Raw genomic sequence first — 25,061 nt, 5'->3', positions numbered from 1 at the left:
ATGTAAAGGAGAGCTATACAGAGGGGACATGTAAGCTGCAATTGTTGAGCCTTTTCTTCTAAAAGTGTTACTTGTCTGGCTGCAATGCAAAAGGAAGTCTGTAATGTTTTGCTTCTCTAATAAAATGTTTCCTTAAAGCAGACCTTCACCCCAATTGTCCAAATTTAATGAAGGCTCAGTTGGAAATGTTTTTATTTGGCAATGAGAAAAAAAAAAAGATTCTTACTTCCAACTCCAGGCTTTGCTTTCCTGGAATACCTTTGCAATGGTATCCCTCTCCTCTAGGTCGTCCTTTTGCACTAAGGGCAAACTGGGTTCTCTCCCTTTACTTCTTGGGATGCGTTGACTCCCCCGTCCCCCCATGGTGAGGAAGACCTTGCTCCTGCCTGTTCACCTGAGATCTCGCAAGATACAAGCTCCCTGGAAGACACTGGTGGGTGAGGTAGCCTTCCCAAGGAGCATTTGTGAGACTGGGGCTAGTTCACAAGTGCCTCAAGACTGAAAACGCAGTTCAGTTACATACTGTAGGTACATGTAAAGCCAGCCATACATGGATTAAACATTGGCCAGGTTGGTTGTACAGAAGTCGAGCTACTGATTGACTTTTGTACAATGGCCCTGTCGGATTTTCCCTGCTCGATTAGCGACGCAGGCGGGGAAGTCTTCAATTAAAAAAAAAATGGTGCATAGTGCAAAAATACATTAAAAAATAGATGCTCGGAAGTCCCTACATGTGCCTGCAGCAGTTTCATTTTTCTCCTATCATAGAAAGTGACAGAGTTTGCCCACATCATACACATTCCCATTTGCCAAGAAGGTTGCCCATTATAGTGATGAGCCAGTAGTTATGTGTACACAAATGTGGAAAATTAATTGAGGCTTAGATGACCAGACCAAATTTAGCAGCATCAGCATGCATGAATGAACAAGAATATAACTAAGGAACTAGGAACATGCACAGGTGTACATCCCTAGTTCTCTGCTGCTCCTGCAACAAAAAAAAAGGCATACTCAATGGACCACTTGGTCATTTTTTTTGTTTTTATTGTATCTGTTCAAAGTGTTTATCCAGTCAGAAATCTTGTAAGATAATAGCTTTCTGTACTCTCTGCCTTTGGACTGTTATCAGTTAGCATTGTTTCCTGCTATCTCTGTGAACTACAAAACACCTCCTCCCTGTTATGGAGAAGAGAGGGAGGTGTTATACAGACCCAGCACAGTGCTATGTAGTGCTAAAGCTGGATCGAAATTTGGCCATTTCAGCAGGGAACGGACAAATTTCTGTCTATCTGTGTCCATCCTCATTGGACAGAAGTGGATCGTTAGATCGTCTTCTGGAGAAAGGGAATGTTGGAAAATTTCTGTAGATGAGCAGGTGAAGCTGCTGATCAGTGTATTCTGACAGAAGAGGAGTCTCACTGTCAGAATGCATTGTTCCAGTGGGGAGGATTCTTCTATCCATCTCGCTGGCTGATTGAAGGCTGATTGAAGAAAAAAAACGAGACATCTATGGTCAGATCATACACTCCCTGTCCTATTGTGACAACTCTGCTCAGTACAGTTGTCACCTTAGGACAGGAAGCGGGTTAATGGCAGGATTATCAGGTTAAAATAAAGAAAAAATGTGAAAAAGAAAACAAATACAGCCACCACATCTAAGGACTGGAAAGCTGCAATACTATCAATTTTTTTTCTTGGCAAATTTCTTTCCTGCAACCACGGGTTGATAGGCAGTGTTGACAGGGGAATCCCTCCCGCAGAGTCAATGTTCTCCCACCAGGAGAACACAGTGATTATTGCTAGAGGCTCTAACAGCCACTAGCAATAATCACATTTAAAATCCGGCAGGCTGGTTGTACCCAAGTTGACTGATTGATCAACTTGGGTATATTCAGCCTGCCCATACATGAATCGAATCTCACCAGGAACCGGCCAAGATTCAAACCATCTATGGCTTAAGGTCTCAGAGGTCCAGATGGAAGGTCTACTTCCATGATCCCAGTTGGTTTTTCTACACACAAAGACAGCCTTTGTGCGAAAGAGTGCTGTTTCTCACCCTCGTTACATAGCTAAATGGGCAACCCAACACGGACCAAGTGATGTCCATCCTGTCTTTGGCATGGGTGAGCATCATAAAGAATTTAAAGGGTTTTTAGGTGATTGGACTAGCTGCAGTCCACCCAAAACTGAACATGCAAGCAAACTCTGTACAGGACCAATACAGTGAACGCAAACAAAACAATACATCATATTAATTATTACTCATAGAATTCACAGCTGTATGTAAAGACACACCTGAATAGAAATTGAGAAATGTGAAACCAGGGTTCCTCTAGAGATCTCTAGGGGTTCCTTGAGTAATTAAGAGTTTTTAAGGCAGCCCATAGATAGTTCGATTCTCTTTCCTTCCACCACGGGTGGTGGAAAGAAAGAAAATCACTTGATTCCCCTATCAACACAACAAGTGCCTCCCGCAGTGCTATCGCATTCTGCCGGTGGGGGGAGCACAGGGAGCCTTCCCGACTGATGGAACACAATGATTACTGTTATAGGCTAAAGCCACTAGCAGTAATCGCATGCCAAAAAATCTTACAGGCTGATTGTACCCAAGTCGATCGATAGAGTACAATCAGCCTACCCACACATGGATTGAAAATTCAGCTGGTTCCTTCTCAACTCCCACGAGCCACTATCCTTTGTGTTCTTAGCTGTGCTGAAGGGGGCAGTTTTCCCACGGGTCAACTATGTAAGAGTGTCTTTCTCCCACTGACCATTACTATCAGGGGTCCTTCTTCCATTGGCCACCAATGTATTTGACCACTACACTGACTACCGGTAAAAGAAGGCACTTTTCAACTGAACACCAATGTCAGGGGCATTACAATTTTTACTGTTTTTTTTTTTTTTTTTTTAGCTATTATTGTTATTTGTTCCATTTCATGATTGTTACTGAAACATTTTTTTTCTTAGAGCAGGGGGGTGTTAAAACTGCTGTGGGTCTTAAATATGCTATATACTTTGCATTCTTTATTTTTTTATGTATTATTATGTTTATAGCTTACTGACCATGTAAATGTGTTGTGAGCTGGAGATGTAATCTAGCAGGGGTTCCCCAAAACATGAAAATTACTTCAAGCGTTCTTCTGTATTAAAAAGGTTGAGAAAGGCTGCTGTAGACTAGTATTACTCTAGCTTGGCTGCCAAACATCCCCAACACCCCCTCCCCAACACTATATTTGAAAAATCATTCTCTTGTGAGACTTCAGCATATGTGTTGACGACTCACATTAAAATCTCTTTTACATAAAATGAGTTATGAAAATGATGTCATTTATGCATAGTGGTCCTTTAAAGCTTTCAAGTAATTTGTTACAATGTCGCAAACATTAACAGTTTTCTTTATGGCATATTCATTCATTCATTAAAAAAAATATAATAATTTAGCCACAAAATAACTTACTTTTGAAAATCTTAAGTTAAAAACACATCCATTATAAATCACAAATGTATAAATAGAAAAAAAATGCATCACTGAACCTGAAGACATTAAATTACTTTAACAGTTATCAATAAAAGAGATATTTTTCACCCACTTCCCGAAAAAAAAAAAAAACATTTGAGTTCCTCTTCAAGCATGATGGGTCCACTGTGCAAAACATGCCAAGAAATGTGTTTAACTAGGGAACTGTATCATGTTTGTAGTTTGGTCTGTGCTTGAGACTATGTTCTCTCATGCAATGGAATAGAGCTTTAAATTTGATGTCAGCAACTTTATATGAAACAATGGAACCTATGCAATTTCACAGCTTCTCATTACTCAGAAGTGTTGTCAACTTTCAAACCATCCTGCAAGATCTGTGACCGTTCGATGCTGACTTCCACCTGCCTTCACAGTTTCGCAGGCTGTGCAATAATGTTCGTCCCAAAATGAGGTCACGTGAACATCGTACCTTTTCCTCCACGTGAAATACCTCCGGTACATGTGCATGTTTTTATCCAAAAATTTCAAGTACATGGCAAGCTTGCGAGGACTTGAGAAGTCGTCCACATGGATGAAGGAGTTTCGTGGGATGAACATCTCATAGTTGTACCGACTAGGGCCCATGACAATAGGGATCGCGCTAGACTTGAAGGCGTTTCGCCATAGTTTTTCTGTGATATAATCTGTGTGCAGTGAATTCTCGAAGGCGAGATAAAATTTATAATCCGACACAGTTTTTACAATGTTATCCTGTTTCAAATCCATCCCGTAGTGCCCATAGATATCTATATCTATGTACTCCCTCAGTTGGTTGTAATACTGAACTCTTTCGTGGTCCTCGTTCCAGTTGCTTATAACCCACGCCACCAACTTTTTCTTCCGTGGGAGTATTATTTTTGAGCGTTTCCTAGAAAATAAATAGCCGTACGGCACAAATATATCTGAGTCTACCCTATAGGACATGGTCCAGTTGAATACACCACTTAGGGAGGACAACCAAGAGGAATGTGACGGAGATTCAAAGTTCATCCAGATCCATTTCTGGGAAGGTAACCGATTTTCGAAAGGAAAGTCCCCAATGTCTCCAATGTCCCGGTGATGGAACAAGATGGTGTCAGCCTCTTGCACAAGGCTCCTGTTGGTGGTTAGGTGACAACCGGTGATGTTGAAAAGGACGCGGCAGTCTCCAAGCCGTCTCAGTTTGCCAAAGGGCTCGTACCAGATTAGGAGAGTCACCTGTGTTGGCGGGGAAGACGTTCCCCACGGCAAGGAAAAATGCACAGGACTTTGCAATAAATCCTGTGTACATGCATATACAAAAAGTACCATGCAGATCAAACTGGCTGCAAGAATCTGTGACTTAACAGCCCTCCAGCGTCCCCTCCAACAAGGTCTCCATCCTCGTAGTTTTGGGAAAAACATGAAACTGTCTCCTTTCATCCTTGCTTATCTAATGCAACATGAACAAACATTAGATGCCGTAGGTGTACCGTCAGTGCCCAGGTACAGCGGTCATCAGTGGCCATAAATGCCTCTGTATTCAGCAGCAATACAAAAAAAAGTCCATTTCTTTCCTTTTTTTTTTTTTCCCCCAGCAGGTTTAAGAAGAAGTTTGAAAAACAGACAAAAGCAACGGGAATGTAAAATCGGTTCAACAAGTCTAATCAGCATGCACGATCTGACACTTGTTTCAAGTCACTCTATGGGGCCGCCTGTCCTGAGGGTGCATTATATTCTTGTACTGCCTGAAAATTTCCTTGGGTCGGGGTGAACTGGAACTCACCAAAAAGAGATCAACCTCAAGACATCGAGAGCGGTTGGCTTCCTCATTTATCGGCAGCAAGAGGAGAAGACGTGGCTGTGTAATTTCCATGCGGGCATCGTTTTACTTTCAGCCTGTCGCAGATGCAATTCAAATTCAGCTCTCCACACCCCTCGGGCAGCCTGCTGCGCACAGCCTCTCTGCATGCTTGTGAAGTCTTCTGATTTCTGTGTGTGTCCTTCTTGTCACTGCACTTTGCCTTGTCTTGTACTTTGCCTGTATCTCTGCCACAGACATCCCCTTTATGACCTGAACTTAGTACAGAGGAGAACACTCATAGCCTTGTGCTACAGAAAAATTCCTCTCTTTGCTCGACCAGCAAAGCCACAGCTCCACATCATCAGTCGGTCACACCTCCAGTGATGTCATCTGTCACTCAGGAAGTTCCCTGAGAAACCTGAGATGGACTTAAAGGGGACAATCAGATCCTTGGACTTAGCGGATTCTCTGCCCAAGGAAAAATAACCCCTTCCCTGCTGTGCAGGAGACGTGGGGACAGAAGAAGCAATGATGCTAGAGAGCCAGCAGAGGGAAGCAGACTGCACATTCTGATAATCGGGAACAGAACTTTGACTTTATATGACGAAGGATTATTCTGATCAAAGAGGAACGAGTGCAGCTGTATAAAGGGCAGTAATCCATAGCCGGTGGCTAACTCCCAACTCTCTGACTTTGCAGGGACATCCCTCATTTGGAACCAATTACCTTGTGAATATTATTACTCATTACAGGTACTCCTCACTTAACGATCAGGTTCCGTTCCAACGACCAGGTAGTTAAACAAATTGGTAGTTAAACGAGGAGCCACAAGTAATCAATATTTTAAGCATTCTTAACTACTGTACTGTATTGTGAAAAAAAAGGTCTAAACACAAAACTCCAGCTCAATAACTTTGTTTTAACCACTTCTCCCCCAGAAGATTTGGCTGTTCAATGACCAGGACATTTTTTTGCGATACGCACTGCGTCGCTTTAACTGACAATTGCGGCTGTCGTGCGACGCTGCACCCACACAAAATTGATGTCCTTTTTTTTCTCCAAAAAAAGAGATTTATTTTATGGTGGTAATTGATCACCTCTGCGGTTTTTATTTTTTGCGCTATAAACAAAAGAAGAGCGACAATTTTGAAAAAAAAACAATGGGGCTGATTAACTAAGAACAGTGCGTTACGCTGGTTCATACCTTAATTGTTGCGCCGGATAAACCATTGATTGAGTGTGCGAACTGGCGCACGCAGACGCGCAACACGATAATAAATATGTAAATGGCAACTGGTGCCAGGGTCACTGCTGTTTTCTCATTGATAATAGCGCATGCCCATCTCATTGGGTGTGTCTTGTTAGGCAATTAGTAGGGGTTCTCACTTAAAGAGGAAGTAAACCCTGATGGGTTTTACTTCCTCTTTTACTTGCTGCAAAGCCTGCAAATGAAAAGCATAATGGGCTAGTATGCATCACATACTAGCCCATTATGTGCCACTTACCTGCAAAAGAATCCAGCGATGTCCCCTGTGTAGGCAATGACCATCTTCTGGCCCCTCTTCTTTCCGGGCCGCGGACTCCGGCTCCGTGATTCGCCGGAGCTGCGTGAAGTCACTCCCGCGCATGCGCACTGGAGTAGCGATTAACGGCACAGGCTAGGGAAGAAACGGCACTTAGTTTAGTTTCTTCCCCGGGCATGCGCCATTGGAATTTTCGGCGGGCTACAAGTAAAATATGTCCTAAATGGCACACGTTTAGGAGATATTTCCACTACTTATAGGTAAGCCTTATTCTAGGAGTAGAAGTCCAAAAAGTGGGTTTACAACCACTTTAATTAACCCTTTTGATGCTAATCTCATTCCTATTACTTCTAATATATCTTTGAAATGTTTTTTTTTTTTTCTATTTTTACACAAATATTTCAATACATTACAAAGAACAGAAAAGTGTTTCAAACCCAAAAAATTTAGATCTTGATCTTTAAAGGTGAGCATACACTGCAATCTTAAAAAAATAGAAAAATTAGACAAATTAGATTAGGCAAGACCCTGTTTGATTTCCAGAAATTTGAATTAATTGTTCAAGTGCGTATTCCTATTACGTATTTTGCAGAAATATCAAGTTGTACAGAGATTGGACAATCAGATTGCATAGTGCATGACCATCTTAAGTGCCAAATTTGGAATGTAGATGTGCCATGACCCACTTGTATTTTCACAAGTGGACACAAGAACCTACATCTATAGTTACATATTTGTGCGGAACAGTGGTGTAGCGGTTAGTACTTTCACCTACGTAGCAGCAAAAAGGGTTGCTGGTTTGAATCCCGCCCGTAATACTATCTGTCTGGAATTAGCATGTTCTTCTCCCTGTGGCTGCATGGGTTTCCTCCAGGTATTCCGCTTCCCTCCCACAATCTAAAACCATGCTGTAAAATCGGATCCTGTCTAAATTGGCCCTAATATGTATGAATGTGTGTTAGGCACCCACACAAACACCACTACATGTTAAAAAAACACATTTTTTTCTTAATGTGCAAATAAGGATCATCTCTTCCTCAGAGAACTTAGCAGCAGTACAAGCAACTTCATGTAGGGGCGTGGTGTCATTCTGGCCACCGCTTTCCGAGAACCACATATGCGCATACCTCCACGCACACAGCAGTTGCGCATCTCACACACACAGCGGTCGCGCATCTAGCTGCAGAAACCCAATTTTTATGGAAATTAATAGTAAAGCAAATGCAGATCCAGGACTGCAGTAACAAATGTTTCTAGTGAAAGGCAACTGGTGTTTTCTAAATGGGCCATTGATATGCATCACAGTTGTACTTAGGAATGTGTCTTTGCAAAGTTAAACTAAATGAAATCCTCTTATTTTTGCTTGGGGATAGAGTGCAGAGGGATTAGAAGTCTTGTCAGTTTTTTGGGGTGTCTACACCCCTGATACGGTGAAGACACCTCCCAAATGTTGCCACTTTCTCCTTCAAATTTATTCACTTCCTGTCACATAGCCAAACAGGAAGTGAGGGTAAAACACTACCAATGTCTTTCCTTGGGGACACACTTGTATTGCAGAGTGGATTTGCCTTTAATAAACCCAAAAATACTTAAGAATTTGGGGTGTACACAACAAAGTGCTACAGTGCATTTTGCCTAATGGGGACACTAGTTAGATTGACCTGTGTGTCCCCAAGGAAGGACATAGGTAGGGTTTTACCCTCACTTCCCATTTGGCTATGTGTCAGGAAGTGAAGTCAATTTTAAGAAAAGGGACACAAAGCTCAACCTAAAAAAGACAAGCAGGGGTTCTAACACTTACTTGGTTTCCCTCAAATACCCACAATTAGAATAGGATTGTCTTGAGCTAGATTTTAGCTCAGTGCTCTAAATCAGTGCTTCTCAACCTTGTCCTCAAGTACCCCCAACAGGCCATGTTTGCAGGTTTTCCTTCATCTTGCACAGGTGCTTTAAAATCAGTCAATGGCTTGGTATTTTGGACAGCTATTTTAGCCAAGATAAAATTCCCAAAACATGTCCTGTCGGGGGTACTTGAGAATTGAGGCTGAAAACCACTGCTCTAAAATGGAAAATTGAATACTTACCTCTCTAATTTCTTTCCTGGTGCCTATCCATGGCAGCATACACACAATCCATGCATATGCTACCATGAAGGCACCAGGAAAGTAACAGACACATCACACAGTTTTGGGATTTGCCATGCCAATCAGCCTAGTTAAGCTGCAGCTGGGAAATGTGTTGCATGAAAAGTAAAAAAAAAAACACAAAACATAAAAATTTGCTACAAATTTTATTGGTCAACAAAACAGGACTTGGAAAAGAGCAAGGAAAGCAAAAAAACACAAGTGTCTCAAATTAAAGCAGGATTCCGGCCAGCTAAAATTTTTTTTTTAAAGTCAGCAGCTACAAACACTGTAGCTGCTGACTTACTGGAAAAAAGTACTGGACTGCATCAAAAACGCACCAAAAACCTATCATAAATGCATTGGATCGCATCAAAAACGCACATGCATCTGGACTGCGTTTCTATGGAGTGAACTAGCCCTAAAGCTAGTAACTTGGGGGGGGGGGGGGTACTCTGCCTGTAAATTGGTGCATCTGTAGCATGTATCCAAAATGCTGCTTCAAAAATGTACGGTTTTAGAGAAAACATACAAATCGACATTGCAGCTGCAAGATTTTAACACAAAACCAAAAATAGCCTGCCCCCCCCCCCCCTAGGCTGGGGTTGTGGGGGGCAGCAGACAGGGGAGCTTTACAGAATGTGAAAAACCCCTTTAAACTAGTCGGTACAAGGTGCTTGGTGGTTGGTATTGAGCTGAGCCCAACATGCCCCAAAGGCAGCCAGCTATGTTGAGTACATGTGGCCTTGTATGGTTCGGGAGGAAGTTGGGCGATCGCTCTTCTCGCCCCTTTCCTTGCTGGCCCTGTTGTTTGCTCTGAAAAAGGATGTGGTTTGGATTGGTGACGGCAGCTCACAGCCTTTGGAGATTGGAGAATGGAGTGTGGAGTTCCCCTTTAAAAGCAAAAGCTAGCCCCAAAGAATTATATGCATTAGAAGGGGAGACAAGAGCATTGGAGTGTAGAGTTCCCCTTTAAAAGCAAAAGCTAGCCCAAAGAAATCATAGGCATTAGAGTGGGAAGGTTAAATGCCCTTTTAGGAGGTTCTAGAGGAGGGAGAGTCTTTTTACATAATTTTAAGAAGGTACATGTCACATGTTGGCAACATAACACGCTAACACGACCTGTGTGCAAATCTCCTTAAAAAAACACATAAAAGTGAACCAGCGTAAGAAAAAAAAAAAATGTCAAGTTTAGAGGTGCGCCCGTTCAACCCACGCAAATGCATTTACGTTGCTTGACATTTACTAAGATTTTGGCGGCGCAGTGAGCCAATGTATTTGAACGAGGGTAAATGCCGCTTGCGCATGCGCAGTGCATAAATTGACCTCACAAACTTTTAAACATACTTGCAGGCACAGCAGGCTTGTTCTGAAAAAGTTACTTCCTCATTCTATTTTGGACATATTTGTTACCTGGGCAGTTATTACTATACTTCCTCACATCACCCCCATAATATTGGCATTTCCAGCTTCTTTTAATTTTGAGTTGAAGATGCCATGCACCATGTCCATAGTGGCGAACTGATTGCCTCCTCCCATGCGCTGAAATTACTATAGTAAATGGGGAATAGTGCTGTGTTACTGTGTTAAATACCAAAAAGTACGTTGCGCCTCGGCGTGCGCCTCAACTCATGGCGTAAATGGTTCGTAAATCAGCCCCAATATCTTTTAGTTTTTGCTGTAATAAATATCCCAATTTAAAAAAAAAATCAAAAACAAATTGTTTCCTCAGTTTAGGCCAATATGTATTCTTCTACATATTTTTGGTAAAAAAAAATCGCAACAAGCATATATTGATTGGTTTGCACAATAGTTATAGCATCTACAAAATAGGGGATAGATTTATGGCATTTTTATTTTTTATTTTTTTTTTACTAAGTAATGGCAGTGATCTGCGATTTTTATCGGGACTGCGATATTGCGGTGGACAAATTGGACACATTTGACACATTTTTGAGACCATTGATAATCATACAGTGATCAGTGCTATAAAAATGCACTGATTACTGTATAAATGTCACTGGCAGGAGAGGGGTTAACACTAGGGGGCAATCAAGGGATTAACTGTGTTCCCTAGGTGTGTTCTAACTGTAGGGGGGATGGGACTGACTAGGGGAGGAGAGAGATCGGTGTTCAAACTTAGTATGAACAAACGATCTCTCTCCTCTCCCTTGAGAGAATCGGGATTTGTGTGTTTACACACACAGATACCCTGTGTAATCAGTGGGTGCTGGCAGATATCGAGTCCGCTGTACCCGCTGCTGAGCTCCCGCTGTGTGGAATCACAGGGGAAGCAGGTTGCCAGTGGTGCACGCACGCGCCCGAGACCCGGAAGCGTCAGATCATGTACTAGGTACAAGATCTGGTGCAGAACGACCTCCCTGCCGCAGTAAATCATATCACAGCAGGAGCGGGTCACCGGCGGCACCTGTGCCCCAGACCCCGGAGTGTCAGATCACGTACTAGGTACGTGATCTGGCACAGAGCGGCCACCCTGCTGCAGTAAATGTATGGTGGGTGGTCTGCAAATGGTTAATTTCCCCCAAATTTTGGTCAAATTCAGATGACAGCTAAATATCAATATTTTAGCAACATGTATTGCAGTCTTTGGGGAAGAAGTAAAGGTGATTTTTAAGGCTTGGTTCACATATGAGCCGCATGCAGCTGACAACAGGGGTCCAGTGCGTGCTGGTTCACTGCTTCAGGTCCAATTTCAGCCCGAATTTTGAGCTGAATTCGCACCTGAAATGAACCAAAAGACGCACAGCGTTTTTCTGCAAAACTCACCGGAAATGCATGCAGAGATATGTGAACCAGCCCCATAGAGAGCCGGTCAAAATCTTCTGCTATTGCAATCTAGATGCGAGGATCCCGCATCCAATTCAAAATGGTGTGAACCCAGCCTTAAGGTGTGATGGGTATCAAATGGCTTCCTTCAACTATCCCAGATCTGTTCTTGTGAACAGCGCCTCTTTAGCCTCATTATTTTGTAGACATTATCATGTCTTGTTTTTCGAAGGAAGAAAAAAAATTTACATTTTAAAGCAACTATGCAAATTATAATCAAGTACACAAAAAAAGGGAAAAAACTCAGATACACAGAACACTAAAGCCAGTCTTACATACAGTAGATGGAAATTTAGCTGGTTCAGCAGCAACCAGCAAATCTCAATCCATCAATGGGCAGGCTGATTGTATTTCAGTTGATCTATTGATTGACTTCAGTACACTAGCCTGTGTTGTTTTTTTGTTTTTGTTCAATCACTGATGGTGGCTATAGCTGTAGGCAATGATTATTGTACTTTGACGGTGGAGAAACCTGCCGCTGTCAGAATACAATAGTGCAGCGGGAGGGATTCCCCCATCAGCACTGAATTTGTTGATGGGGGAATCAACAAATTTTCTTTCCCTCAACCAAGAAAATTGCATAATGTGTGGCCTGCTTTAAACTGGCCATAGACAAATCACAATTTGACTGGTTCAACAGGAACCAGCCAAATTTCAATCCATGTATGGGTTGAATCGATCAACTTCAATACAACCAGCCTGTCGTATTTTGTTCACCCGATCACTGCTGATGGCTATAGCTGCTGTAGCAGCTTATCCCCCGCCAGGAGAAGACAATGGCAGGAAAAAAATTTGCACCGTACAGTGCCTTGAAAAAGTATTCATACCCCTTGAAATTTTCCATATTTTACAACCAAAAACATAAATGTATTTTATTGGGATTGTATGTGATAGACCAACACAAAGTGGCACATAATTGTGAAGTGGAAGGAAAATGATAAATGGTTTTCAATTTTTTTTACAAATAAATACGTGAAAAGTGTGGCGTGCATTTTTTCCTCATTAATGTACACACAGCACCCCATATTGACAGAAAAACACAGAATTGTTGACAATTTTTGCAGATTTATTAAAAAAGAAAAACTGAAATATCACATGGTCCTAAGTATTCAGACCCTTTGCTCAGTATTTAGTAGAAGCCCCCTTTTGATCTAATACAGCCATGAGTCTTTTTGGGAAAGCTGCAACAAGTTTTTCACACCTGGATTTGGGGATCCTCTGCCATTCCTCCTTGCAAATCCTCTCCAGTTCTGTCTGGTTGGATGGTAAACATTGGTGGACAGCCATTTTTAGGTCTCTCCAGAGATGCCCAATTGGGTTTAAGTCAGGGCTCTGGCTGGGCCATTCAAGAACAGTCACAGAGTTGTTGTGAAGCCACTCCTTCGTTATTTTAGCTGTGTGCTTAGGGTCATTGTCTTGTTGGAAGGTAAACCTTCAGCCCAGTATGAGGTCCTGAGCACTCTGGAGAAGGTTTTCGTCCAGGATATCCCTATACTTGGCCGCATTCATCTTTCCCTCAATTGCAACCAGTCGTCCTGTCCCTGCAGCTGAAAAACACCCCCACAGCATGATGCTGCAAGCTTCACTGTTGGGACTGTACTGGACAGGTGATGAGCAGTGCCTGGTTTTCTCCACACATACGGCTTAGAATTAAGGCCAAAAAGTTCTATCTTGGTCTCATTAGACAAGAGAACCTTGTTTCTCACCATCTTGGAGTCCTTCAGGTGTTTTTTTAACAAACTCCATGCGGGCTTTCATGTGTCTTGCACTGAGGAGAGGCTTCTGTCGGGCCACTCTGCCATAAAGCCCTGACTGGTGGAGGGCTGAAGTGATGGTTGACTTTCTACAACTTTCTCCCATCTCCCGACTGCATCTCTGGAGCTCAGCCACAGTGATCTTTGGGTTCCTCTTTACCTCTCTCACCAAGGCTCTTCTCCCCTGATAGCTCAGTTTGACCGGACGGCCAGCTCTAGGAAGGGTTCTGGTCGTCCCAAACGTCTTCCATTTAAGGATTATGGAGGCCACTGTGCTCTTTGGAACCTTAAGTGCAGCAGAAATTTTTTTGTAACCTTGGCCAGATCTGTGCCTTGCCACAGTTTTGTCTCTGAGCTCTTCAGGCAGTTCCTTTGACCTCATGATTCTCATTTGCTCTAACATGCACTGTGAGCTGTAAGGTCTTATATAGACAGGTGTGTGGCTTTCCTAATCAAGTCCAATCAGTATAATCAAACACAGCTGGACTCAAATGAAGGTGTAGAACCATCTCAAGGATGATCAGAAGAAATGGACAGCACCTGAGTTAAATCTGTGAGTGTCACTGCAAAGGGTCTGAATACTTAGGACCATGTGATATTTCAGTTTTTCTTCTTTAATAAATCTGCAAAAATGTCAACAATTCTGTGTTTTTCTGTCAATATGGGGTGTTGTGTGTACACTAATGAGGAAAAAAATGAACTTAAATGATTTTAGCAAATGGCTGCAATATAACAAACAGTGAAAAATTTAAGGGGGTCTGAATACTTTCCGTCCCCACTGTATGTGATGTATTGGATGTATGTGATGTGTGTGATGTATGTGATGTATGGGATGTATGTGATTTCACATACAAGCATCTGGAATGGATGCGCAATGATGAACTCAGGTCAGGGGTATTTTCTGAAAGCAGTGGGCCTGTGTGCAGGATTATAAGCTGGGCCCCCGCAGCTAAGAAAAAATGCAGCGCTCTGCGCCGCAGCAGAAGTTGGGTGTGATTTTCATTGCGCTGAATACTGGCCGTGGCTTAAAGGGACACAGTGTACCGGGATTCAGTAGTAAGTGACGCAAAGGTTCAGGAAAAATTTCAACAAAGTTCCCAGAAGCTCAACAGTAATTCCACAAACTGTCACCTGATTGTGGTTTTCTCAATCATAGTGAAATCCCATCTTTCTGAGATTTGTAGTGGCAACCAAGCGAGTCATCTTCCTCCAGATGGTAGGAGGGACTAGCAGGCCTGTGATTGGCTTTAGCAGTGGTCAATGACAGTCCTCCTCCTCCTGGAAACAGGGACCGCCCCCGCCTAGCAGAACTGCACCCTATCTCTTCCCCATCACAAGAGCTGACGATCGCAGCTACAGCAAAGTTGGAGAACCAAACAATGTTTTCCATCTTTTACAATGTGTGGGGGCGCAGTGCCTCCCCCTCAGTGCAGGTGCCGTAGGGGGAATTCTGAAATTGGAATGCGTTAGTGTCTCACTGACACTTCCCTGCTCTGCTCTGCTGATGGGGAGGGAGTCGAGTGCCGGCAAAAAAGGCTTTGTGTGCCGGGGGTTGCCTACCCCTGATCTAAACCATTCCATTGTAGCTCTGGTTGTATGTTTAGAGTCGTTGTCCTGCTGGAAGGTGAACCTCCGCCCCGTTCTCATGTCTTTGGCAGACTCTAACAGGTTTTTCTTCTTCTTCCACATTTTTACATTGTCCCCCTCGTGGCTTCTCGCAAACTGCAAACAGGACTTTTTATGGCTTTCTTTCAACAATGGCTTTCTTCTTGACACTCTTCAATAAAGGGCAGATTTGTGGGGTGCATGACTAATAGTTGTCCTGTGGACAGATTCTTCCACCTGAGCTGTGGATCTCTGCAGCTTCTCCAGAGTTACCATGGGCCACTTGGCTGCTTCTCTGATTAATGCTCTCATTGCCCGGCCTGTCAGTTTAGGTGGATGGCCATGTCTTGGTAGGTTTGCAGTTGTGCCATACTCTTTTCATTTTTAGATGATGGATTGAACAGTGCTCCGTGAGATGTTCAAAGCTTGGGATATTTTTTTATATCCTAACCCTGCTTTAAACTTCTCCACAACTTTATCCCTGACATGTCTGGCATGTTCTTTGGCCTTCATGATGCTGTTTGTTCACTAAGGTTCTCTAACAAACCTCTGAGGGCTTCACAGAACAGCTGTAATTATACTGAGATTAAATTACACACAGGCGGACTTATTTACTAATTTGGTGACTTCTGAAGGCAATTGGCTCCACTAGATTTTAGTTAGGGGTATCAGCGTAAAGGGGGCTGACTACAAATGCACACCACACTTTTCAGGTATTTATTTGTAAAAAAATTTGAAAAACATTTATCATTTTCATTCCACTTCACAAATTATGTGCCACTTTGTGTTGGTCTATCACATAAAATCCCAATAAAATGCATTTACATTTTTGGTTGTAACATAACAAAATGTGGAAAATTTCAAGGGATATGAATACTTTTTCAAAGCACTGTATATGGCCGGCCTAACGCTTCTGTCTGTCTGGCACAAGGGCGGCTAAGTGATTGTGGCCTAAATTAAATAAAGTAGCCCAAATAAACCCTCAAAAACCCTACAACCTCTAGATAAAAAAAAAAACATGAACATTTTTTTTTCTTTATTTCCAAGCATATTTCACCTAAGCAGTTCTGTTTGCTAAATTAAGATTTTGTTAATAATTTTGTAGCATAATCAGTCTTCTACTGATAGGCAGCACTGAATGGCACTGAGAGGTGGCACTGATAGGCGGAACTGATAGGTGGCACTGATAAGCACTGGTAAGTGACACTGATAGGCAGCACTGAAAGGTAGCACTGAAGATGAGGCACTGATGGGCACTGCTTGGCAGCATTGGTGGGCACTGATAGGTGGCACTGGTGGGTACTGGTAGGTGGCACTGGTGGGCACTGGTAGGTGGCACTGGTGGGTGGCACTGGTGGCCATTGCTTAGTAGCAGTGACTGTCAGTGTGCGGGAACAATTATTTTTTGCTCCTCATGCTCTTAGCGTGAGGAAAAAAAGTGCCGATTACTGTCTTCTGTTTACATCACATGATAAACTGTCACTGGCTGATAGCTGATCACTTGATAAAGGGCTGGAATCAGCCCTTTACTCTGATCTGTGATCAGCCGGACTCGGGCAGCGCGAGCACGGGAGGACGTACATGGACACCCTTCTGGCAATTTAAGTCCGCGCTGTAGCCGTCTTTCAGCCCCGGAAGATTTGGCTGCTCAATGACAAAGCCATTTTTTGCGATATGGCACTGCGTCGCTTTAACTGACAATTGCGCGGTCGTACGAAGCTGTACCCAAACAAAATTGATGTCCTTTTTTTCCCACAAATAGAGCTTTCTTTTGGTGGTATTTGATCACCTCTGCGGTTTTTTATTTTTTGCGCTATAAACAAAAAAAGAGCGACAATTTTGAAAAAAAACACAATATTTTGTACTTTTTGCTATAATAAATATCCCCATTTTTTTTTTTAAAAGCTAATTTTTTCCTCGGTTTAGGCCGATCTGTATTCTTCTACATATTTTTGGTAATAAAAATCGCAATAAGCGTATATTGATTGATTTGCGCAAAACTTATAACATCTACAAATAGGGGAATGATTTATGGCATTTTTATTATTATTATTTTTTTTTTTTTACTAGTAATGGTGGCGATCATCGATTTTTATTGGGACTGCGACATTATGGCGGACAGATCGGACACTTTTGGCACATTCTTGGGACCATTGGCATTTATACAGCTATCAGTGCTATAAACATACACTGATTATTATTATTATTATAAGCAATTTATATAACGCCAACAGTTTACGCAGCGCTTTACAATGTATAGGGGAGACAACACAATTACAGTACAGTTCAATACAAAAGGTACAGGAGGGCCCTGCTCGTAGAGCTTACACTCTAAAGGCAGGATGATTACTGTGTAAATATCACTGGCAGGGAAGGGGTTGAGAGTAGGGGGCGATCAAGGGGTTAATTGTGTGTCCTAGGGAGTGATTCTAACTGTGGGGGGGTGGGACTGCCTGAGTGAGGAGAGCGATCATTGTTCATACTAATATGAACAACAGATCGCTCTCCTCACCCCTGACAGCACGGAGATCTGTCTGTTTACATTGACAGATCTCTGTTCTGTCTCTGTGTGGAGCGATCGCGGGTGCATGGCATGCACATCGGCTCCTGCGTCCCGCACGCGCCCCCTATAGGTCAAAAGGTGAACCAACGTAAGGTATGGTAGTTTCACCCAGGGGAGCCAACCTGCCGCAGTATAACTGCGGCGGCTGGTCGGGAATGGGTTAAACAAAATTCTTCCAGTGTATGGCTATCTTAAAGTGACACAAAGGCCTCGTTCACACATGTGTACTTAAACATACATCTGCAAGGGCCGTGTTAACAATGCCTAAACAATATCCTTATTCTCCAAAAATAATCCATACATGTCTCATTCTTCTGGTCATGGTCCTGTAATCTGTTTTTCATGAAAGTGTTTCTAACTATTTTTCTGCCTCCTTGTAGCATCCTCAGTGAGCTCTTGAATCTCTCCATTACCCCTTATGCTGCTTGTTTGAAAGAAGCAGTGCATTTTAGCTGTGGTCATGTACACTGCTCCATGCACACTACAAATCCCATAGTACATGGAGAACGAACGTAGTCACCCTCTAACAAGAAGTCAGGAACTAAAAAAAATAATTTGGAAATTTGGAGATGACTGAAAGCAATAGAATGCCTGATGAAGGGGTCCTGCGTGACTCTGAAACGTTGCACTTGTCTTTGTGATGTGAAATCTCTGCAATAAAAACCTTTCAACGATGATTGCAGATCCATGGTGTGCTGGTGAATATGTACACTTTCCTGAAAGCAGTAGAAGGGGCTTTTTTGAGTTAAAAATACATACTCAAGTTTTTTTTTTTCCTTATAAACCAGAGTATAGTGTCGCTTTAAGGATATATTTTTTACTGTACAGGAGCTCCATTGAGCTTCATAGGACCAAGGCAACTTAAGTATACTTCATTCTGACAGTAATGTCGCATACACACGATCGGAATTTCGGCCCGCAAAAGACCGATGAGAGTTTTTCGTCGGAAAATGTGACCGTGTGTATGCTCCATCGGTCTTTTGCTGGCGGAATTCCAGCCACCAAAAGATTGAGAGCATGCTCTCAATTTTTCGGTCGGGAAAAGTTCCTATCCGAAAATGCGATCGTCTGTGGCAATTCCGATGCTCAAAATCCCTACGCAGGCTCGGAAACAATTCGACGCATGCTCGGAAGCACTGAACTTCATTTTCTTGGCTCGTCGTAGTGTTGTACGTCACTGCGTTCTTGACGGTCGTAATTTCAGCGAACTTTTGCGTGACCGTGTGTATGCAAGGCAAACTTGAGTGGAACCTCGTCGGAAAAGCCGTCACATCTTTTTCCGACGAGAAATCCGCTCGTGTGTACGCGGCATTACTGTATATGGCATCATTTGCACCAACATAATTTGCGGTGTTTTAGGCCCCTTTCACACGGGCGGCTGTTCTGCCGCTGTTAAAAGCATGTTTAGTTATTTTAAAATTCAGAGAATCCTGGCACAGAGTTCACTTGCAGTAGTGCTTTGCAATTATCTGCATTTACGTGCGTTTACATGCGGCTGCGTTTAGCTGCGTTGGGACATTCTTGCCATTTCTGATGTGCTTCCTGTTGTTTTTCTTTCCTTGTTGCCGCTGCTATCTGCAGGAGAAATAGTACACTGTGATTACCTGCAGTTATGTGCAGATAGCTGCAATAAATCAGTCCTGGAAGCAGTCAAATTTATTTTTTCTATCCTCACCAAACCCCATGTAACAAAACCGTTGCTAAATGCAGTGTGTGAATGGGGCCATAGGAAAGCATTGTGTGAGTTTAGCTGCGGTAGATAACTTGATCTATCCGCAGGTAAAAGCTGAATTCTATCCGCCTGTGTGAAAGGGGCCTTTCCAGTTCCGAATATGTCAAAATAGTCATGAAAGGTACAATGGAATGCAAGAACAAGAATGCAAACAAAAGATTGGGAGGGGTCCTGCCAGCATGAGATAACATTCCAAGATAATGGTGGTCTGGAATGATCTTTACACACTGTAGAAAAGGAAAAATAGGATTGAAGCCTACCCCAACTAAGCACCTATTAAAGTAGGTGTAAGCCCAATCACTAAAATGTAATTTAAAGATAAAATCTAGGTATGGCCAATTTAAACTCAATTAACATGTTAAAACTTAAAGTGATACTAAAAAAAAAAAAAAAAAAAAAGTTATACTTACCTGCTCTGTGCAATGATATTGCATGGAAAGACCTCTTACCTCCTCTTCTGGAGATGTCTGCTACTCCCTCCTCTAGGTGCCTTCTCAGCAAGCTTGGTGCTATGGCACCCAAAGAAGCCACGCTCCAGAGCCAGGCTGTGCGTGTCTATAGACACACACAGAGCTGGTAAGCCATGCCCCTGCTCCCTCCTCACAGGAGTTTGACTGACAGCAGCAGGAGCCTATGGCTCCCCCTGCCTTCTGTTTCTCCTGGGAGACCAGAAAGTGAGGGGATTGGTTCTGCAGACAGGGCAGCGCTGGAACAGAAACAGGAGTCAGATACGTTCTTAGGAATGGGGGTGGGTAGAACAGGTAGTGGGGCATTTTTACCCCAATGCATTTAGGTAACAGAAAAAAAAAAATTTGACTTTGGAACCATTTTCCTGCTGGATTCCAGGTATGACTATTTTTGCATAGGTACCATGGTCCAGCTGTGCGATACCTGAAGCCTACTACAGCAATTTCCAGTTTTCACAGGGATCTGCCAGGTATGGCACATCCATACTACGTTGATCCAAGCTGGACCAATGTAACCATGCTAAATACGCACATCTGGAATTCAGCTTTACGATTTAACATGTAAATGTAATTTAAAAAAGTAGTTTTTTAATATTTTAAAATTTGCAGCTTACATTAAAATACTACTTGATGATTCTGCAAAGAAAGTACTTGTTCAGTCACTTCCTGTAATAGGGGGACAACGTTTTGTTCCCGTTTTGATATTGTGTTCCTTTGTTGTCCTCCTGTCACACGGGCTTCAAATAGAGACTACAAGTGGCTGCAAAGAGGCTGCAGGAGATCAGCAGCACTGAGATGCTACACAGGATGAAAAAAAAAGGTCAAAACAAGTGTTTTACTGAAACAAGAAATGGCAATTATGTATGATACACAGGGCGTTGGTAAACTAAATGTCATTGATTACGCTTTTACATTTACTTCAATAAGATCTGGTTCGCCGGTTCATTAATATTTACAGCATCCATTTTTATTGATGTTGATAGATGTAGGAGTCTGTCATTGCATGAAAATGAGGTATTTATTCAAGGAAAATTGATGGCATATCTGTTTTCTGTCCACAATGATGGCAGTTTAGCTGATGATATGGCAAGGATGGATCTTTTCTATATAAAAATGTTGCATTAATAGATATTACCTTTATCGAGCAGATCAGAACATTGAGAGATAAGCCAGTTAAAGATGAGAGATGAGCAAAACGATGTGCAAATTCTGAACTTCTGACGTTCCCTTTGAATGAGTTTTATCAATTATAATGAATACTTAGCATTGTCCGATCTGTGAAAAGTCACACGGGTCATAAATTCTGCCAATCTATATTCATGAGCTGGAATTTCAATGAATTTTCAGAGTTATAGTGAGTCTGCATATTCAGGAGCAGGGCTTTTTTTCTCAGACAATTAGTGCAGGAACTCCCCTTTTCTGAGTCACCCCTTTTTCCCTGCCCCTACCCACCTCCGAGCACCCTCCCTTGGTTCCATCCCCTACTCACCTCCCAGTACCACCCCTTTTAGACAATACAGAACCAAGTATCATTTTGTGGTACTAAGTAATTTGTATGGAATTTGGTAATGATATCAAGAAAAGCAGTAAAATAGATCCCCTTCAGCCAGCAACAATAGATCCCGCTAACAACAATGTACCACCCACAACAAAATCCCCCCCCCCAGCAACAATAGACTCCCAGCAGCATCAACAGATCTCTGCACAGCCAGCATTAATAGACTCTCTGGCAGCCGTCAACAATAGACCCCTCCCCCAGCAGTAGATCTCCTTCACTGACCCCCCAGCAACATAAGACCCACCCCTATCAACAATAGGTCCCCCACCAGCAACAATAGACCTCCTCAGCACCAATAGACCCTCCTGCAAAAATAGATCCCCTCCAGCAAGAATAGATCCCCCAGCAGTGAGCATCAATACCCTGCAGCACACCCCAGCACCCCTTGTCATTACATACAGTCAGTCCAGGAGGTGCCGGAACTGCGTTCCCCCGCGTTCCCGCTGAAAAAAAGCCCTGCTTACAACTAACAACACGCTGTACCTAAGGGCAGCAATACACGGTTCTAGCTGAACCGGCCGAGATTAGAACCATTAATGGGCAAGCTGATGTACCAAGATGATCGATCAACTTGGGTACAACCGGCCTGCCGGATCGCAAGCAGGTGCTATAGCTGCTAGCAATAATCACTGTCTTCTCCCTGCGCGGACGGCTTCCCCTGCCTGTTCCCGCCCCCCTGCTGGGAGAAGACAGTGTGTTGGAAGGAGGGATTCCCCTGTCAGCACTGTCTGTGTTGATGGGAGAATTGTGTGTGAATTTCTTTCCTGCAACCCGTGGTTGCGGGAAAGAAATTTGCACCGTCTATGGCGTGCCTAAGAAGGTGGTTCATGTACTAGGCCAGAGTCTTGTGGGATGTGAAGGAAAGCATCTTCTCATATCTGGGGGAGGGGAGGGGGGGGGTAACCTCATAAGTAGGGATGGGCTCAGACATAATTGGATCATAGTCCCTACCCACCTGAGCAATCAGGAAGCCCTCACTGCACACCGCCAATCATATGCAGTGGGGTATTTCTCAGCCGGCAGCTCAAACTATGATTGGCAGTGTGCAATGACGGCTTCCTGGCGGGATTGCTCAGGTGGGTTGGGACTACGATCCGAACACGCCTGGGCCCACCTCTACTCATAAGGATCGTAATTAAACATCAGGGGGCCTAATTTGCAGCAGTGGATGCCATGGATCCAGCCATCTAGCCCATACCTTTTAGGTTCACAACTTCTTTAACACTTCCTTTAAATATTTTTTTTTTTTACACTTCTGCTTTAAATAGAGATTGTCCAAAACAACACACTGAATTGAAATACACTGTCAAAAAGTCCTGCCAATGGCATTTTGGTGCCTGATCTATATTTTGCCATTCACATCAATTAAAAAAAAAAAGGTCACGTATCTGTAAAAAAAAATAAAAAAATGGTCCTTTATAATGTAAATGCAGCGCACCTTAATTGCATGTTGCACACATTGCTGCAACTCACATCATTATACATGTCCTGTTATGAACCTGCCCTGAGGTTTGACTCACATTTATACACGCATTTACAAAATAAATGCAATCAGCTGATAATGGTTAGAAAGGCCAGAAGTGAAAAACCCGTATGATTTCTAAAATTCCTATTGTGTCATGATTGATGAAAAGCAAACATACCTGACCTATTATAGGATAAAAAAAGCTTTATTGGATATAGGGTCAAGTCAATAGACTGGTTGTACTGCAATAGAAAGGGGTGGGTGAGCCATCCTGAGGGTTTGTCCAGGAAGTTTAAAGTCCACATATAACAACTTCATAGAGAATTCACAGCGTGATCTCACCTTTACTTGTTTAACTTGTAAATATCACACGACTGCCCCACCTGAAAGACTAGCAAGGTTATGTATTTACTAGGCAACTGCTTAAAAGTCCAAATTTATAACATCTTATCAATACTATTATTATGTACCTTTACTTCTTTTTATTCCCATGTATGTCTCATTAGCCCACAACAGTAGAATCAATACAAATTGATTTAGTGACAAATTAAAGTGCATGAATAGCCCAAGCATTTTTATTTTATTTTTGGCTTGGATAGAACAAGGAAAGATTAGAACCTCTGTAAAGTTTAATCTGTGTCCTCGCTGGGTAGGTTAAAGGAGATCTGTGGTCACAGCATACACTTTCATTTTATTACATCAGAATTGTAATAAAAATACAAACAATAGTTATTTTGACTGTCCAAAATCAGCTTACTTGAAAAATCTCCTTTCATCTTGTGAGTTCTGCCTGTCTTCTGGTCCCCTCTTTCCACAACTTCCTGGACTCCCTGCATGCTTTGCAGCTTCTTCTCAATTTCTATGGACTACATATGCTGCTTGAAATTCCTCCTCTCAGCGCCTCTGTAGGTCAGAAGGCAGGCTCTGCGAAATGTGTGACACAGCAGTGCCCATCACTCCCAACTGTCCCTGATTTGGAAAAAAGTCCCTGTGCCCCTCTTTCATTCTCATTTGTCCCTCATTTTGGTCTTGTCCCTCATTTTGGTCTTGTCCCTCATTTTGGTCTGATCTATATAGTTGTATATAAATGGACTACTTATCTATCAAAACGTGTTTTCCAGTGCTAAACATTTCATCCAATTTCTAAAATGCTGCATTTGTAAATGTCAAAAGCCAGTATAAAGGAATAGTAGTAGTAAAAAAAGCATTTGTGGGTTTACCTAATAATTTTTTTGTATAATTCTAAATTCTAATTTGCTAAAAGGTGTCCCTCGTTCCCATCTCAAAAAGTTGGGAGGTATGAGGGAACTGGGACTGGCCCCTGAAGTGTAGGATTGGCGATCCTGGACTGCACGCCTACACAAGGGCATTATGAATGTTGCCCTGATCGAGGCAGGGTACAAGGTTGTGCGAGATGGTACTTGGTACCAGAACGCCTTGCTAAGATGTACCGGATTTGTCACTCTCTTGTTTCAGGGGCTGTGACCAGGTAGGTTCTGTCCTCCATGTGTGGTGGACCTACCCAAAAATCTGGCGTTTCTGAAAACAGGTCCACTGCACGCCTACACAAGGGCATTATGAATGTTGCCCTGATCGAGGCAGGGTACAAGGTTGTGCGAGATGGTACTTGGTACCAGAACGCCTTGCTAAGATGTACCCGGATTTGTCACTCTCCTGTTTCAGGGGCTGTGGCCTGGTAGGTTCTGTCCTCCATGTGTGGTGGACCTGCCCCAAAATCTGGCGTTTCTGAAAACAGGTCCACCGCACGCCTACACAAGGGCATTATTTATGTTGCCCTGATCGAGGCAGGGTACAAGGTTCGTGCGAGATGGTACTTGGTACCAGAAAACCTTGCTAAGATGTACCCGGATTCATCACTCTCCTGTTTCAGGGGCTGTGGCCAGGTAGGTTCTGTCCTCCATGTGTGGTGGACCTGCCCCAAAATCTGGCATTTCTGGATACAAGTCCACTTCTTAAAGTGGTTGTAAACCCTTACAATCCACTTTTTACTACAGGTAAGCCTATAATAAGGCTTACCTGTAACTACCTTGGATATCTCCTAAACCTGCACGGTTTTTGGAGATATCCCCTGTATCAGCATAAGCTCGTTCGTGCCGTAGCTTCAGCTGATGTTCCGTTGCC

General features: G+C 42.9%; 1 protein-coding gene across 1 annotated transcript; it reads right to left on the bottom strand.

Annotated features, from left to right (window-relative positions):
• Nucleotides 1-1,011: 1,011 nt before the first annotated feature.
• FUT4 (fucosyltransferase 4) lies at nucleotides 1,012-5,795 on the bottom strand. The gene has a single exon (XM_073613020.1). It carries the CDS (start codon nucleotides 4,919-4,921, stop codon nucleotides 3,830-3,832), a length of 1,092 nt encoding a protein of 363 aa, XP_073469121.1. The 5' UTR covers nucleotides 4,922-5,795; the 3' UTR covers nucleotides 1,012-3,829.
• Between the last annotated feature and the right edge of the window lie 19,266 nt (nucleotides 5,796-25,061).

The sequence above is a fragment of the Aquarana catesbeiana genome, linkage group LG02 (genome assembly GCF_042186555.1).
Source record: "Aquarana catesbeiana isolate 2022-GZ linkage group LG02, ASM4218655v1, whole genome shotgun sequence".
Lineage (NCBI taxonomy): Eukaryota > Metazoa > Chordata > Amphibia > Anura > Ranidae > Aquarana > Aquarana catesbeiana.
Note: the sequence above shows the minus strand (reverse complement) of the source record. Positions and strands in the feature narration are given on the sequence as shown.